This window comes from Pelophylax lessonae (genome assembly GCF_965119305.1).
Source record: "Pelophylax lessonae genome assembly, chromosome: 8".
In the NCBI taxonomy this organism is placed as follows: domain Eukaryota; kingdom Metazoa; phylum Chordata; class Amphibia; order Anura; family Ranidae; genus Pelophylax; species Pelophylax lessonae.
Genome location: NC_138775.1, coordinates 300,591,277 through 300,604,957, shown reverse-complemented (window position 1 = coordinate 300,604,957; position 13,681 = coordinate 300,591,277). Strand labels below are relative to the sequence as shown.

The window sequence follows — 13,681 nt, the reverse complement described above, 5'->3', positions numbered from 1 at the left end:
CCTACCGTAGACTCCTGCTTGTCCTCCCCTACCGTAGACTCCTGCTTGTCCTCCCCTACCGTAGACTCCTGCTTGTCCTCCCCTACCGTAGACTCGCCCTCGTCCTCCCCTACCGTAGACTCGCCCTCGTCCTCCCCTACCGTAGACTCGCCCTCGTCCTCCCCTACCGTAGACTCGCCCTCGTCCTCCCCTACCGTAGACTCGCCCTCGTCCTCCCCTACCGTAGACTCGCCCTCGTCCTCCCCTACCGTAGACTCGCCCTCGTCCTCCCCTACCGTAGACTCGCCCTCGTCCTCCCCTACCGTAGACTCGCCCTCGTCCTCCCCTACCGTAAACTCGCCCTCGTCCTCCCCTACCGTAGACTCGCCCTCGTCCTCCCCTACCGTAGACTCGCCCTCGTCCTCCCCTACCGTAGACTCGCCCTCGTCCTCCCCTTCCGTAGACTCGCCCTCGTCCTCCCCTTCCGTAGACTCGCCCTCGTCCTCCCCTTCCGTAGACTCGCCCTCGTCCTCCCCTTCCGTAGCCTCTGGATATCAGTAGTGACCAATGTTCCTTCTTTGTATTTGTAGAAATGGCCCAGTTGAACAGCTATGACAGCAGCAACGCCGACACTCCAGAGACTGAAGACCAAGTGGAGGTAAATGTACCCAGCGAATGGTGGTTCCCGCCACCTTTATTAGAATAAGCTCTCAGATGTTCTTGGTGCCCAATGCAGCCAGTCTGTTTCTAGCTGTCTTTTTCAAGCACAGGTTAAAGGTTAAAAATACGGTATGGTTGTCATTAGGATACACAAACAGAGTGCCCTGGATTGTGCAAAAAATTCACCTTTAATAAAAAATTATGAATCTGCTTGATTTCCCCTAAAAATTCAATGTATAGGGCAGACGCATCAGAAGGAACACGTCAGAGGAGGGCGCTGCACATGTTCTGTGTATAGATGTTGTGACTCAACCCCCAGCTGCTAACAGGAGAGAGCAACAGGGAGGTAAAACCTCCATTAATCTACATATAATATCCCACCCCATTGTGTTTAGCTGGTTAGTGGAAATGGAGGTGGTGGGCTTTCATTTACCACTGTGTATACGCCCACATGCGTGACTCATAGTCACATGGGCTGCTCAGATGTGATAGGGAGGAAATGCTCAGCATAGAAACTCACTGAAAACTGGGCGTGTGCAGAGCTGCCACCCCAGCTGCAAAATCCCCAACTGCAGCGGGGACATGGACAGGAGGGGAAGATAGAGAGCAGCGGGATCAACCAGGTTATTTGCAGAATACTGAAGCGGAAGCTCATAGTGATGAGTGAGTATGAACATCATGGAATACACCATTTATTCATCGTTTTCTATGATGGGGGTTTAGTGACACTTTATTGTGTAACACAAGATTGCATTCTTTAAAGTGTTCCTATACTGGACATCAATATCCCACCCAAACTTCTGTGTGATCATGAACAAGAGAAATAAATATAGAAGTTCAAATAAGTTGAAAATCCTCAATTCCAAACAACACCCAGTGAATCTACAATCAAAGGGGTTTTCATCATCCCTTCACCCACCTTTATAAAGTGGAAGGATTATAGTCTTATCTCTGGAATACATCCCTTTCTTTATGCATGCTGATAATCTGCCGGCTTTGGAAGCTGCCGCTTGGCATTGCATGCTGTTACTAAGTCTATCATCAACCAAGACTCGCAGATCTTTCTCCATTTTTGATTCCCCCAAGGGTTCCCCTCCTAACGTGTATTGTGCTTTTATGTTTTTAGTCCCCAAGTGCAAAACCTTACACTTCTCCACATTAAACCTCATTTGCCATGTCGTTGCCCACTCCGTTATTTTGTCCAGGTCATTCTGTAGGATATCTGCTTCATGCTGTGCAGTTATTGCCCTGCCCAATTTTGTGTCATCTGCAAAAACTGATAACGCACTACTGATCCCGACCTCAATGCTGTTTATGAATAAATTGAACAAGGTTGGTCCCAGGACTGAGCCTTGGGGGACCCCGCTTACCACCTCAGACCAGTCTGAGTATGCGCTATTTATTACCACTCTTTGGACACGCCCTTTTAGCCAGTTCCGTATCCAAGAGCAAACCCTGCTGTCGATACCTGCAGACCTTATTTTATAAATTAAGCGCTTGTGGGGAACTGTATCAAACGCCTTAGTGAAATCCAAGTACACCACATCCACTGGTCTGCCCCTATCCAGGTACACCACATCCACTGGTCTGCCCCTATCCAGGTACACCACATCCACTGGTCTCCCCCCTATCCAGGTACACCACATCCACTGGTCTGCCCCTATCTAGGTTCCCCACATCCACTGGTCTGCCCCTATCCAGGTACACCACATCCACTGGTCTGCCCCTATCTAGGTACCCCACATCCACTGGTCTGCCCCTATCCAGGTACACCACATCCACTGGTCTGCCCCTATCTAGGTACCCCACATCCACTGGTCTCCCCCTATCCAGGTACCCCACATCCACTGGTCTCCCCCTATCCAGGTACACCACATCCACTGGTCTGCCCCTATCTAGGTACCCCACATCCACTGGTCTCCCCCTATCCAGGTACCCCACATCCACTGGTCTCCCCCTATCCAGGTACACCACATCCACTGGTCTGCCCCTATCCAGGTACACCACATCCACTGGTCTGCCCCTATCTAGGTACCCCACATCCACTGGTCTCCCCCTATCCAGGTACCCCACATCCACTGGTCTCCCCCTATCCAGGTACACCACATCCACTGGTCTCCCCCTATCCAGGTACACCACATCCACTGGTCTGCCCCTATCCAGGTACACCACATCCACTGGTCTCCCCCCTATCTAGCTCACAGCTCACCTCCTCATAGAATGCTAAGAGATTGGTTTGACAAAGTGTGTTTAATAAATTTGTGCCAGATTGTGTAATGTGCAGCCACCCCTTTAAGTGTAAACTACTAATAGTACAAACAAGGTACGGCACTACTACAGTTTTATTTAATTCAATAAAACATATATAGGTCCATAAATCTAAGTGCAAAGAAAAATCCAAAGAGATCCAGGTGACAAGCGTGTGCCCAACACCACAAGATGATATAAATAAGATGGATTCAAATAAGCGTCTTTCTTGTTGATTCCTTCATCCATAAACTTCACCACGCGTGCTAAAAAATGCGCACTAAGCACACTGATTGACCAGTTTTGTTGAGATCTGGGAGGATAGCGATCGCTACATTTTTGGAGATCTTCTGATCTCAGTTCATTCAGCTGCAGAGTCTGATACAGCTGCTGTGCGCGCTCCTCCTCCTGCCCAATCACAGAGTGCTTTGTATTCAGTGCAAAGGCTTCTGTGAATGGGCAGTAGAGAAGGGAGGGCGAGCACAGCTTTTGCATGTAAGAAGACAGCGTCTCTCCTCTCCAAGCCCCAGAGTGTAATGATAGCTGTCCTCCCAGAGCTCCATAAAACTATCAGGTGGAAATAAAAGAGATAAGTCCACCTGACATGCACCTGGTTGGACTTCATTCACAGTATTCCTGCACATTTCACAAAGGGGCTGAATTCCTGGAGTTCAGCTTTCAGCTCTTACCATAAACATTGCCTTCAGATACCCAGAACTTGTTGCAGCATTGCATTGTGGTCCACTAGATCATTGGCCGAGTGCCCTAGAACTGTGAGGTCATAGTCAGGTTTTCCAAGAAGCTCTTCTCATATGTGAGGTTGGGGGGGGGGGGGTGCAGTAATGTAATCTATAGTGGCAGATTGAGTGGCTGAGCACAGAGCTGTGATTGGTTGGTGAGGCGTGTTGCCGTATGTACACCCCTCATTGTGACATGTGACCGTGCGGTGTTCTTACTGTTCTGTGTTCGTAGGGCCGCAGCACTGCACCTGTAATTCAGCCAAAGAAAACTCCCTCTGAAGAAGAGTTCGAGAACATCAAACTGATCAGCAATGGGGCTTATGGGTAGGTTTTTTTTTTTTTTTTTTCACAAGTTGTATTATTGAAATCATCTTTATTGTACCTAATTTAACTCACTGGTGCCAAAGCTGTCTGTTATTACTGCTCTGTGTGGCCCCATTGGGAGATTCCCCAAAACCTCCAGTCCTGGTGAATGTGTTGTTGCAGCAGCACGGTATCTGAGCACCGTGTACCAAAAGCACTATTTAATTCATTTTTATTCAAAGCAAAAGCAAACTCCCCCATCCGACCATTTATTCATGTTCCCCATGCTTTATTTTGCTGAGAAATTACTTAGAAAAACACCTCCCTAGCATTTCTACCTGCGGCCATCTTGAGTAAGGGCAGATTTTCCATTCTGCCACCGCTGAATGCCTGCAGGAGGGAGAGGAGGAGAGGCGGGCATTCAGCGGTGGCAGAATGGAAAATCGTCAGGTCAGTTCCTCTATATGCCACCCTTCCTACTGGGCAAATGCCTGGTGTGCCCTATGGCTAGTCTTAGCTGCATGAAAAATTGATCAATTGGTTCCTTTCTATGCGGCCCTAGCGGACGGACTGTGGCTTCCCAGCGGCTGCAGGACTCTGAGCTGAGAGAGTCAGTCTCTTCCAGACCAAAGCCAGCACAGATGGTCCATTCATTTCTCTCCCCCCACACAGATGGGAGCACAGAGGGCGGATTCTGTTCCTCCTCCCTTCTCTTCCTGTGTCTGCCCCACCCACACTCTCCGGCAATGTTGTGTATCAGAGAAGGAGATGTGTGGGTGGGAAGTTTGAAGCCCAGCAGCCAGAAGAGGAGAGGTGCAGGCTGCCGATCCATCCATCCACTGTGAGTGTAGTCTCCCTCCTCTTCCCTGCTTCTAATATAAGCTTCCTTCCTTCCTTCTTTCCTTCCTTTGTAATTGTAAAAAATAAAAATAGAAAACTAATGACACCAGTGGTGGAACTACCAGGGTTGTAAAGGTTGCAATTACGACCCTTCCAGGGATGAATGACATCATTTGCCTAGGAAGTAACTAAAGAAATGTAAAAAACAGTTTAAAAGAAGTAAATATGATATACTTTCCTAGACATTTACTAATGTTAGCAGCATAAGGATTCCAAATAGTCAACGATGATTGAGAGAGTGAAGTTCCACTTTAATGATTCTAATATTATAATTGATGGGATCGATAACACTGTGGAGCGACGTTATCAAAACTGGAGCAGACAGAATCTGGAGTAGATGGGTGTGGCAAACAAATCCGCTTCTATCTTCCAGGTTTTCTGTTAAGCTTTGAAAATGGAAGATAGAAGCTGATTGGTTGCCATGCGCAGCTGTTCCTGATTCTGTCTACAACTGTTTTAATATATTGCCCTCTATGTTGTTCCCGTTAAAGGTGTGGCATTTAATGTCTCGTGCTCCTCCCCCAGGGCAGTGTATCTGGTACGACACAAAGGCACGCGGCAGAGGTTCGCCATGAAGAAGATCAACAAGCAGAATTTAATCTTGAGGAACCAAATCCAGCAAGCCTTTGTGGAGAGGGACATCCTGACCTTTGCCGAGAACCCGTTTGTGGTCAGCATGTTCTGCTCGTTTGAGACGAAGCGCCACTTATGTATGGTGATGGAGTACGTAGAAGGTGAGTGCCACCCTGGGGTACAGTATGTAGGCATGTGCATTGTGGAGATGTTACTCCTACCAGACAAGAACGGGAGGAATCTCTCCAACAGCCGTAAAACATGGCAGGAGTTCTAATCCTTCTCCACTCAACCCAAAAACCTTTGTGAAGGTCACCACCTGACTTTGTACATACATTTAGCCACCCTGTAAGACATCGTATAATGTCCTGGTCTTTCAGTGGTTGTACCAGGAAGATGTCTGCAGCTACAGGCATCCTTCCGGGATCTTCATTTTAGCCGGCGATTCTCTGTAATGTAAAAGTAATCCTAGTGGATTGTTTTTACAGTCAGCGGAAAGGGGACGTTCTCCCTCCCCCTCTTCTTGCCTCCTCTCTAGGCTATCCCAATCAGGGAGCCCGGTATCCTATCCGGCAGTGCCGCTGGGTTATAATAGAGCTGGCCGTTGACCAGGTGGTCCCTGACCATCTCTATGGTCCTGGGAGGCCGGAGGGGACATCATGTCGTCATGTCAAATATCATTTGGATGAGGTGAAAGTACAGAGAATGTTTGGGATATATTTCTATGCCTTATACTTATAGGTTAAGGATATTGAGGATGTACAAGGAACAGTAGGGATATATTCCTGTGTTATATACGTGTCGTGACGTTGGCGTATCTCTGCCCTCACAGGGGGCGATTGCGCTACACTCCTGAAGAATATCGGAGCCCTCCCTGTAGAAATGGCCAGCATGTATTTTGCAGAAACAGTGCTTGCGTTAGAATATCTCCATAACTACGGAATCGTCCACCGAGATCTCAAGCCGGATAAGTATGTGTATCCTGTGACCGCATGCCTTGCATTTACTTTAATCTGGGTTGTCGTCATAGACTTTTACCAGTATAAAAAAAACATGGTGTCTTCTGTCATTTGTCCTGCAGCCTTCTTATTACCTCCATGGGGCACATCAAGTTGACAGATTTTGGCCTTTCTAAGATTGGGCTGATGAGCCTAACAACCAATCTGTATGAGGGACACATAGAAAAGGACACCAGAGAGTTCTTGGACAAACAGGTGAGATGATGCGTCCCCCCCCAGATGCCAGAGGGAGGATGGAGCTTTATCATGAAGACTTTATCTGAATATTTAACTTGGAACATTAAGAATTGGTCCCCTTTTCCTTCCCCAAGGTGTGCGGCACTCCGGAATACATTGCTCCAGAAGTTATCCTGAGGCAGGGCTATGGGAAGCCTGTGGACTGGTGGGCAATGGGGGTCATTCTTTATGAATTTTTGGTGGGCTGCGTCCCCTTCTTTGGAGATACCCCTGAAGAACTGTTTGGACAGGTGATAAGTGGTAAGTCATTTATATGTCCCATTAGGTACACTATATGGCCAGAGGTATTTGCACCCCCTTCAAATGATGGCATTCGGGTGTCTCCATTGAAGGCTCCTGGTCATACTCCATCATACAAAGACATTGTAGACAATTGTCCTCTTTCACTCTTGTGGCAACAGTTTGGGGAATTCTCTTTTCTGTTCTAGCATGACTGTCCACTGTGTACATAGCCAGCACTATAAAGAACAGTTGACCATTTTGGACCAGCTCCCTAAAGACATGGGTTGGCCAGTTTGGACCAGCTCCATAAAGACATGGGTGGACCAGGTCCATAAAGTCATAGGTTTACCAGTGTGGGCCAGCTCCATAAAGACATGAGTTGACCAGACTTAGGTTGACGAGTTTGGTCTAGCTCCATAAAGACACATGGGTTGACCAGTTTGGACCAGCTCCATAAAGACATGAGGTGACCAGACTTGGGTTGACGAGTTTTGGACTAGCTCCATAAGGACATGGATTGACGAGTTTGGACGAGCTTCATAAAGACATAGGTTGACGAGTTTGTACCTACTCAATAAAGACATGGGTTGACGAGTTTGGACGAGCTTCATAAAGACATAGGTTGACGAGTTTGTACCTACTCAATAAAGACATGGATTGACGAGTTTGGACCTACTCAATAAAGACATGGGTTGACGAGTTTGGACCTACTCAATAAAGACATAGGTTGACGAGTTTGGACCTACTCAATAAAGACATGGATTGACGAGTTTGGACCTACTCAATAAAGACATAGGTTGACGAGTTTGGACCTACTCAATAAAGACATAGGTTGACGAGTTTGGACCTACTCAATAAAGACTTGGGTTGACGAGTTTGGACCTACTCAATAAAGACATGGGTTGACGAGTTTGGACCTACTCAATAAAGACATGGGTTGACGAGTTTGGACCTACTCAATAAAGACATGGATTGACGAGTTTGGACCTACTCAATAAAGACATAGGTTGACGAGTTTGGACCTACTCAATAAAGACTTGGGTTGACGAGTTTGGACCTACTCAATAAAGACATGGGTTGACGAGTTTGGACCTACTCAATAAAGACTTGGGTTGACCAGTTTGAACCAGCTCCATGAAGACATGGGTTGTTAAGTGTGGAGGAACTCGCGCGTCCTGCACAGAGCCCAGACCTCAACCCTACTGAACACCTTTGGGGTGAATTTAAATGTGAGCTGCAAGCCGGGTATTTTTTTTTTTTTTGGCGCCCAATTTGAGGCCCAACATGTGAGCCAGGTATTATCATCCAGCATCAGCACCTGGCCTTAAATATGGTCACAAATTCTCACAAACACCTTCCAAAATCATCCTGAAAGCTTCCTCAGAAGAATGGAGGGTGTTATATCTACAAAAGGGGAAACTCCATATTCCGTGGTTCTGAAATAAAGGCAGTGGATTCAATCTATGGGGTACAGGGAGCCACAAATTGATGCTCTTATTCCCAGTACAGACTCCTGGGGTGCACAACAAGTACCAAAGGGCCGCAGGTTGTGCAGAAGGAGAATAGGATGCCCAGCTGGCTCATATACGTGTGATGATCAGGGGGGCTCAGGATTTTGGTCATATAGTTATCTGTGATCCTGAATGCTATTTCACACTTTATACATTGTGGGTGCAGTTAGGTGTCTTCATGTTTCCCACAATGTCAACAATTCAGTTTAGTGAGAACACACGTGTAACATGAATTCCAGAATGTGGATTGTGATGTGAGGAGAATTTGGAAAGTTGTTGTTCCATGCGTCTAATGTCAGATGCCCCCCTCTCCTCCTCCCCTCCTCCATTCCATACATCCCATACTATATGAACTCCCTCCCATCAGTGCAGAGATTAGGGATCTACAGTGAATGACGATTTCCGACTGCACACGGATAGCATGGATGGTTTGTGCTTCTGTTTATTTGGAATTGTTCCCTTCATTCCAGATGAGATTGCCTGGCCAGATGGAGAGGACGCTTTGCCAGCTGATGCCCAGGATATCATCTCCAAACTTCTCCGCCAAAACCCCCTGGAACGAATGGGTACAGGTGGGTGCCATGCTGACATGTCACTTCCCAGTCCGTATTATATATAACTGTCCAGTATTCTATGTTATAGTAACCAGTCACTTGTCTGTAACAGGATTTGTATTTTTCTTCCAGGTGGGGCCTATGAGGTGAAGCAGCACCGATTCTTCAAGGATCTGGACTGGAACGGGCTGCTGCGACAGAAAGCCGAGTTCATTCCACAGCTGGAATCTGAGGATGACACCAGTTACTTTGACAGTAAGACTTCCTGCCATGCTGGTCATTACTGCCAAATACACCCCCCCCCCCCCCCAACAAAGCACACAGACAGCTGGGATAGAACGAGCAATATTCTTGCTTTGAAGCTCTACTTGTGAATATCAGGCTATTGCTGCCCTTTTGGTGGGGGTAACATCTGCTGGGAATTTCCATGGAAGTGGCTTCTGGTATGATTCTTCCATGTGTGGATTGTGATGGGTCCTGGGGCCAATGGATAGATGGATATGTTCCTGCTTATCACTCGGATCTCCCCCAGGGCTCATGGTAGGACAGAAGGACGTCTCCACTTCTTGCTCATAGTAGGATCTCTGCCTTTCTGTGGTCAGCATAGTAGTAGTCAGAAAATCTTTCCTGCGGATATCTGTAAGTTCTGACCTTAATCAGTTTGTAGATTGTATCCCAAAAGTGAACCATTGATTTCTTCATCTAATGTGAATCCTTAGGGATCCCTCTGTACTAAGCAATCCACTACATCCTCCTGGCCTTCCTGTAAATAAGATGTCACTTCTCCTGGGCCCTGTGAGGTCACTTGTCCCGGGCCCTGTGAGGTCACTTGTCCCGGGCCCTGTGAGGTCACTTGTCCCGGGCCCTGTGAGGTCACTTGTCCCGGGCCCTGTGAGGTCACTTGTCCCGGGCCCTGTGAGGTCACTTGTCCCGGGCCCTGTGAGGTCACTTGTCCCGGGCCCTGTGAGGTCACTTGTCCCGGGCCCTGTGAGGTCACTTGTCCCGGGCCCTGTGAGATCACTTGTCCCGGGCCCTGTGAGGTCCCTTGTCCCGGGCCCTGTGAGGTCCCGGGCCCTGTGAGGTCCCTTGTCCCGGGCCCTGTGAGGTCACTTGTCCCGGGCCCTGTGAGGTCACTTGTCCCGGGCCCTGTGAGGTCACTTGTCCCGTTTCTTCTCATCTTTGTTTTGTTTTTGCTTGCACAGCTCGCTCAGAGAAGTATCAGCATTTGGACTCAGAGGAGGAGGATGACACGAATGATGAGGATCGTTTGGAGATCAAACAGTTTTCTTCCTGTTCACCCAGATACAGCAAGGTAACAATATCCCATTGTCTCCACCTGCAGAGCCTGAGACAGAGGAAAGAACTAAGAGCTGCTAACCTCAGGAGCCAGTCAGGGGGAACCTGTACCATAGAGCTGGGGTCTGATAATATATACCATCAATGGAATGTGTGTACCAAAGAGCTGGGATCTGGTAGTATAGACAGCCAGGGGGATCGTATACCATAGAGCTAGGATCTGGTAGTATAGACAGTTACAGGGGGAGCGTATACCATAGAGCTGGGATCTGGTAGTATAGACAGGGATTGTGTACCATAGAGCTGGGATCTGGTAGTATAGACACCCCGGGGGAATCGTGTACCAGAGAGCTGAAATCTAGTAGTAAAAATGGTAAGGGGGATTGTTTACCATAAAGCTGGGATCTGGTAGCACAGACAGTCACAGGGGGATCATGTACCAGAGAGCTGGGATCTGGTAGTATAGACAGTCAGGGGGATTGTGTACCATAGAGCTGATATTTGGTAGTATAGACAGTCACAGGAGGATTATGTCCCATAGAGCTGGGATCTGGTAGTATAGACACCCTGGGGGGATCATGTACCATAGAGCTGGAATCTAGTAGTAAAAAAATGGTAAGGGGGATTGTGTACGATAAAGCTGGGATCTGGTAGTATAGACAGTCACAGGGGGATCATGTACCATGGAGCTGAGATCTGGTAGTATAGACAGGATGATCGTGTGCCATAGAGCTGGGATCTGGTAGCATAGACAAGTAGATCCTGTACCATAGAGTTGGGATCTGGTAGTATACATAGGTAGATCGTGTACCATAGTGCTGGTATCTGGTAGTATAGACAGGTAGATCCTGTACCATAGAGTTGGGATCTGGTAGTATAGACAGGTAGATCGTGTACCATAGAGTTGGGATCTGGTAGTATAGACAGGTAGATCGTGTACCAAAGAGCTGGGATCTGGTAGTATAGATAGGGGGATCATGTACCATAGAGGTAGGATCTGGTAGTATAGATAGGTAGATCGTGTACCATAGTGCTGGTATCTGGTAGTATAGACAGGTAGATCGTGTACCATAGAGCTGGGATCTGGTAGTATAGATAGGGGGATCATGTACCATAGAGGTGGGATCTGGTAGTATAGACAGGTAGAATCGTGTACCATAGAGCTGGGATCTGGTAGTATAGATAGGGGGATCATGTACCATAGAGGTGGGATCTGGTAGTATAGATAGGGGGATCATGTACCATAGAGGTGGGATCTGGTAGTATAGACAGGTAGAATCGTGTACCATAGAGCTGGGATCTGGTAGTATAGATAGGGGGATCATGTACCATAGAGCTGGGATCTGGTAGTATAGATAGGGGGATCATGTACCATAGAGGTGGGATCTGGTAGTATAGACAGGTAGAATCGTGTACCATAGAGCTGGGATCTGGTAGTATAGATAGGGGGATCATGTACCATAGAGCTGGGATCTGGTAGTATAGATAGGGGGATCATGTACCATAGAGGTGGGATCTGGTAGTATAGATAGGGGGATCATGTACCATAGAGGTGGGATCTGGTAGTATAGACCGGGTTCTTTCCTGCAGTTTCTATATGTCAGATTGTTCAGAACATTTCGGACTTCTAATTGAAGGGAAATTGTATGACAACATCACCACCTAGTGGCCAAGGCTCGGTACTGAGCTTACAAACTTCTGCTTTTTCCATTGATGGACACACGTAGCTCAGAAATGTCATCTGCTGGAATAAGACATTTTACACGCCTTATTCATAAGTTCCATAAAACATGTCTGCCAGGTTACTGTGGGTGAAGAGGACCGATTCGGTTCCACAGGTTTTGTTATAAGAGTTGTACATCTGTCCCCAGTATCATAGATAGTATCAGCCCTGTACATCTGTCCCCAGTATCATAGATAGTATCAGCCCTGTACATCTGTCCCCAGCATCATAGATAGTATCAGCCCTGTACATCTGTCCCCAGTATCATAGATAGTATCAGCCCTGTACATCTGTCCCCAGCATCATAGATAGTATCAGCCCTGTACATCTGTCCCCAGCATCATAGATAGTATCAGCCCTGTACATCTGTCCCCAGTATCATAGATAGTATCAGCCCTGTACATCTGTCCCCAGCATCATAGATAGTATCAGCCCTGTACATCTGTCACCAGTATCATAGATAGTATCAGCCCTGTACATCTGTCCCCAGTATCATAGATAGTATCAGCCCTGTACATCTGTCCCCAGCATCATAGATAGTATCAGCCCTGTACATCTGTCACCAGTATCATAGATAGTATCAGCCCTGTACATCTGTCCCCAGTATCATAGATAGTATCAGCCCTGTACATCTGTCCCCAGCATCATAGATAGTATCAGCCCTGTACATCTGTCACCAGTATCATAGATAGTATCAGCCCTGTACATCTGCCCCAAGTATCATAGATAGTATCAGCCCTGTACATCTGTCACCAGTATCATAGATAGTATCAGCCCTGTACATCTGTCCCCAGTATCATAGATAGTATCAGCCCTGTACATCTGCCCCAAGTATCATAGATAGTATCAGCCCTGTACATCTGTCACCAGTATCATAGATAGTATCAGCCCTGTACATCTGTCCCCAGTATCATAGATAGTATCAGCCCTGTACATCTGTCCCCAGCATCATAGATAGTATCAGCCCTGTACATCTGTCACCAGTATCATAGATAGTATCAGCCCTGTACATCTGCCCCAAGTATCATAGATAGTATCAGCCCTGTACATCTGTCCCCAGTATCATAGATAGTATCAGCCCTGTACATCTGTCCCCAGTATCATAGATAGTATCAGCCCTGTACATCTGCCCCAAGTATCATAGATAGTATCAGCCCTGTACATCTGTCACCAGTATCATAGATAGTATCAGCCCTGTACATCTGTCCCCAGTATCATAGATAGTATCAGCCCTGTACATCTGCCCCAAGTATCATAGATAGTATCAGCCCTGTACATCTGTCCCCAGTATCATAGATAGTATCAGCCCTGTGTACAGACATTCCGTGCTCCACGTTATCAGCATGTGTTGTGGGTCCTTCAGTCTATAGATAGATTTGGGAATGGGGAACCTCAGAATGAGGTGCAGAGCCTCATGGTGTCAGGAGATGAAGTTTGTGCTACTTTCCGGCCTTCTTGGTGCCCTTTTAGGTTTCTTATCCAGTCATCTCGGCTTATTTCCAGGTGTACAGCAGCATGGAGCGCCTGTCCATTCATGAAGAGAAAACTCCCCCACCTACAAAGCGCAGTCTGAGCGAGGAGAAGGACGACAAGTTAGACAGCCTAGGAGGGCTGAAGAACCGAGACCGGGGCTGGATCATCGGATCGCCAGAAATGTAAATATTTCTCCAGAGTTTCTGTGTCTTCCCATCCCATCAAATCCACATTACATCAGACC

General features: G+C 47.4%; 1 protein-coding gene across 1 annotated transcript in view; it reads left to right on the top strand.

Annotated features, from left to right (window-relative positions):
* The window catches only part of LOC309561682 (microtubule-associated serine/threonine-protein kinase 2-like), a gene marked incomplete at both ends in the record, with an annotated part of 177,643 nt that overhangs the window by 137,912 nt on the left and 26,050 nt on the right, over positions 1-13,681 (top strand). The window contains 10 exons of the mRNA XM_082265670.1: positions 570-637; positions 3,859-3,950; positions 5,355-5,563; positions 6,235-6,373; positions 6,484-6,616; positions 6,733-6,898; positions 8,862-8,963; positions 9,078-9,200; positions 10,148-10,257; positions 13,468-13,619. Coding sequence (XP_082121796.1) covers positions 570-637; positions 3,859-3,950; positions 5,355-5,563; positions 6,235-6,373; positions 6,484-6,616; positions 6,733-6,898; positions 8,862-8,963; positions 9,078-9,200; positions 10,148-10,257; positions 13,468-13,619 — 1,294 coding nt within the window. The remainder of the gene's footprint in view (positions 1-569; positions 638-3,858; positions 3,951-5,354; positions 5,564-6,234; positions 6,374-6,483; positions 6,617-6,732; positions 6,899-8,861; positions 8,964-9,077; positions 9,201-10,147; positions 10,258-13,467; positions 13,620-13,681) is intronic.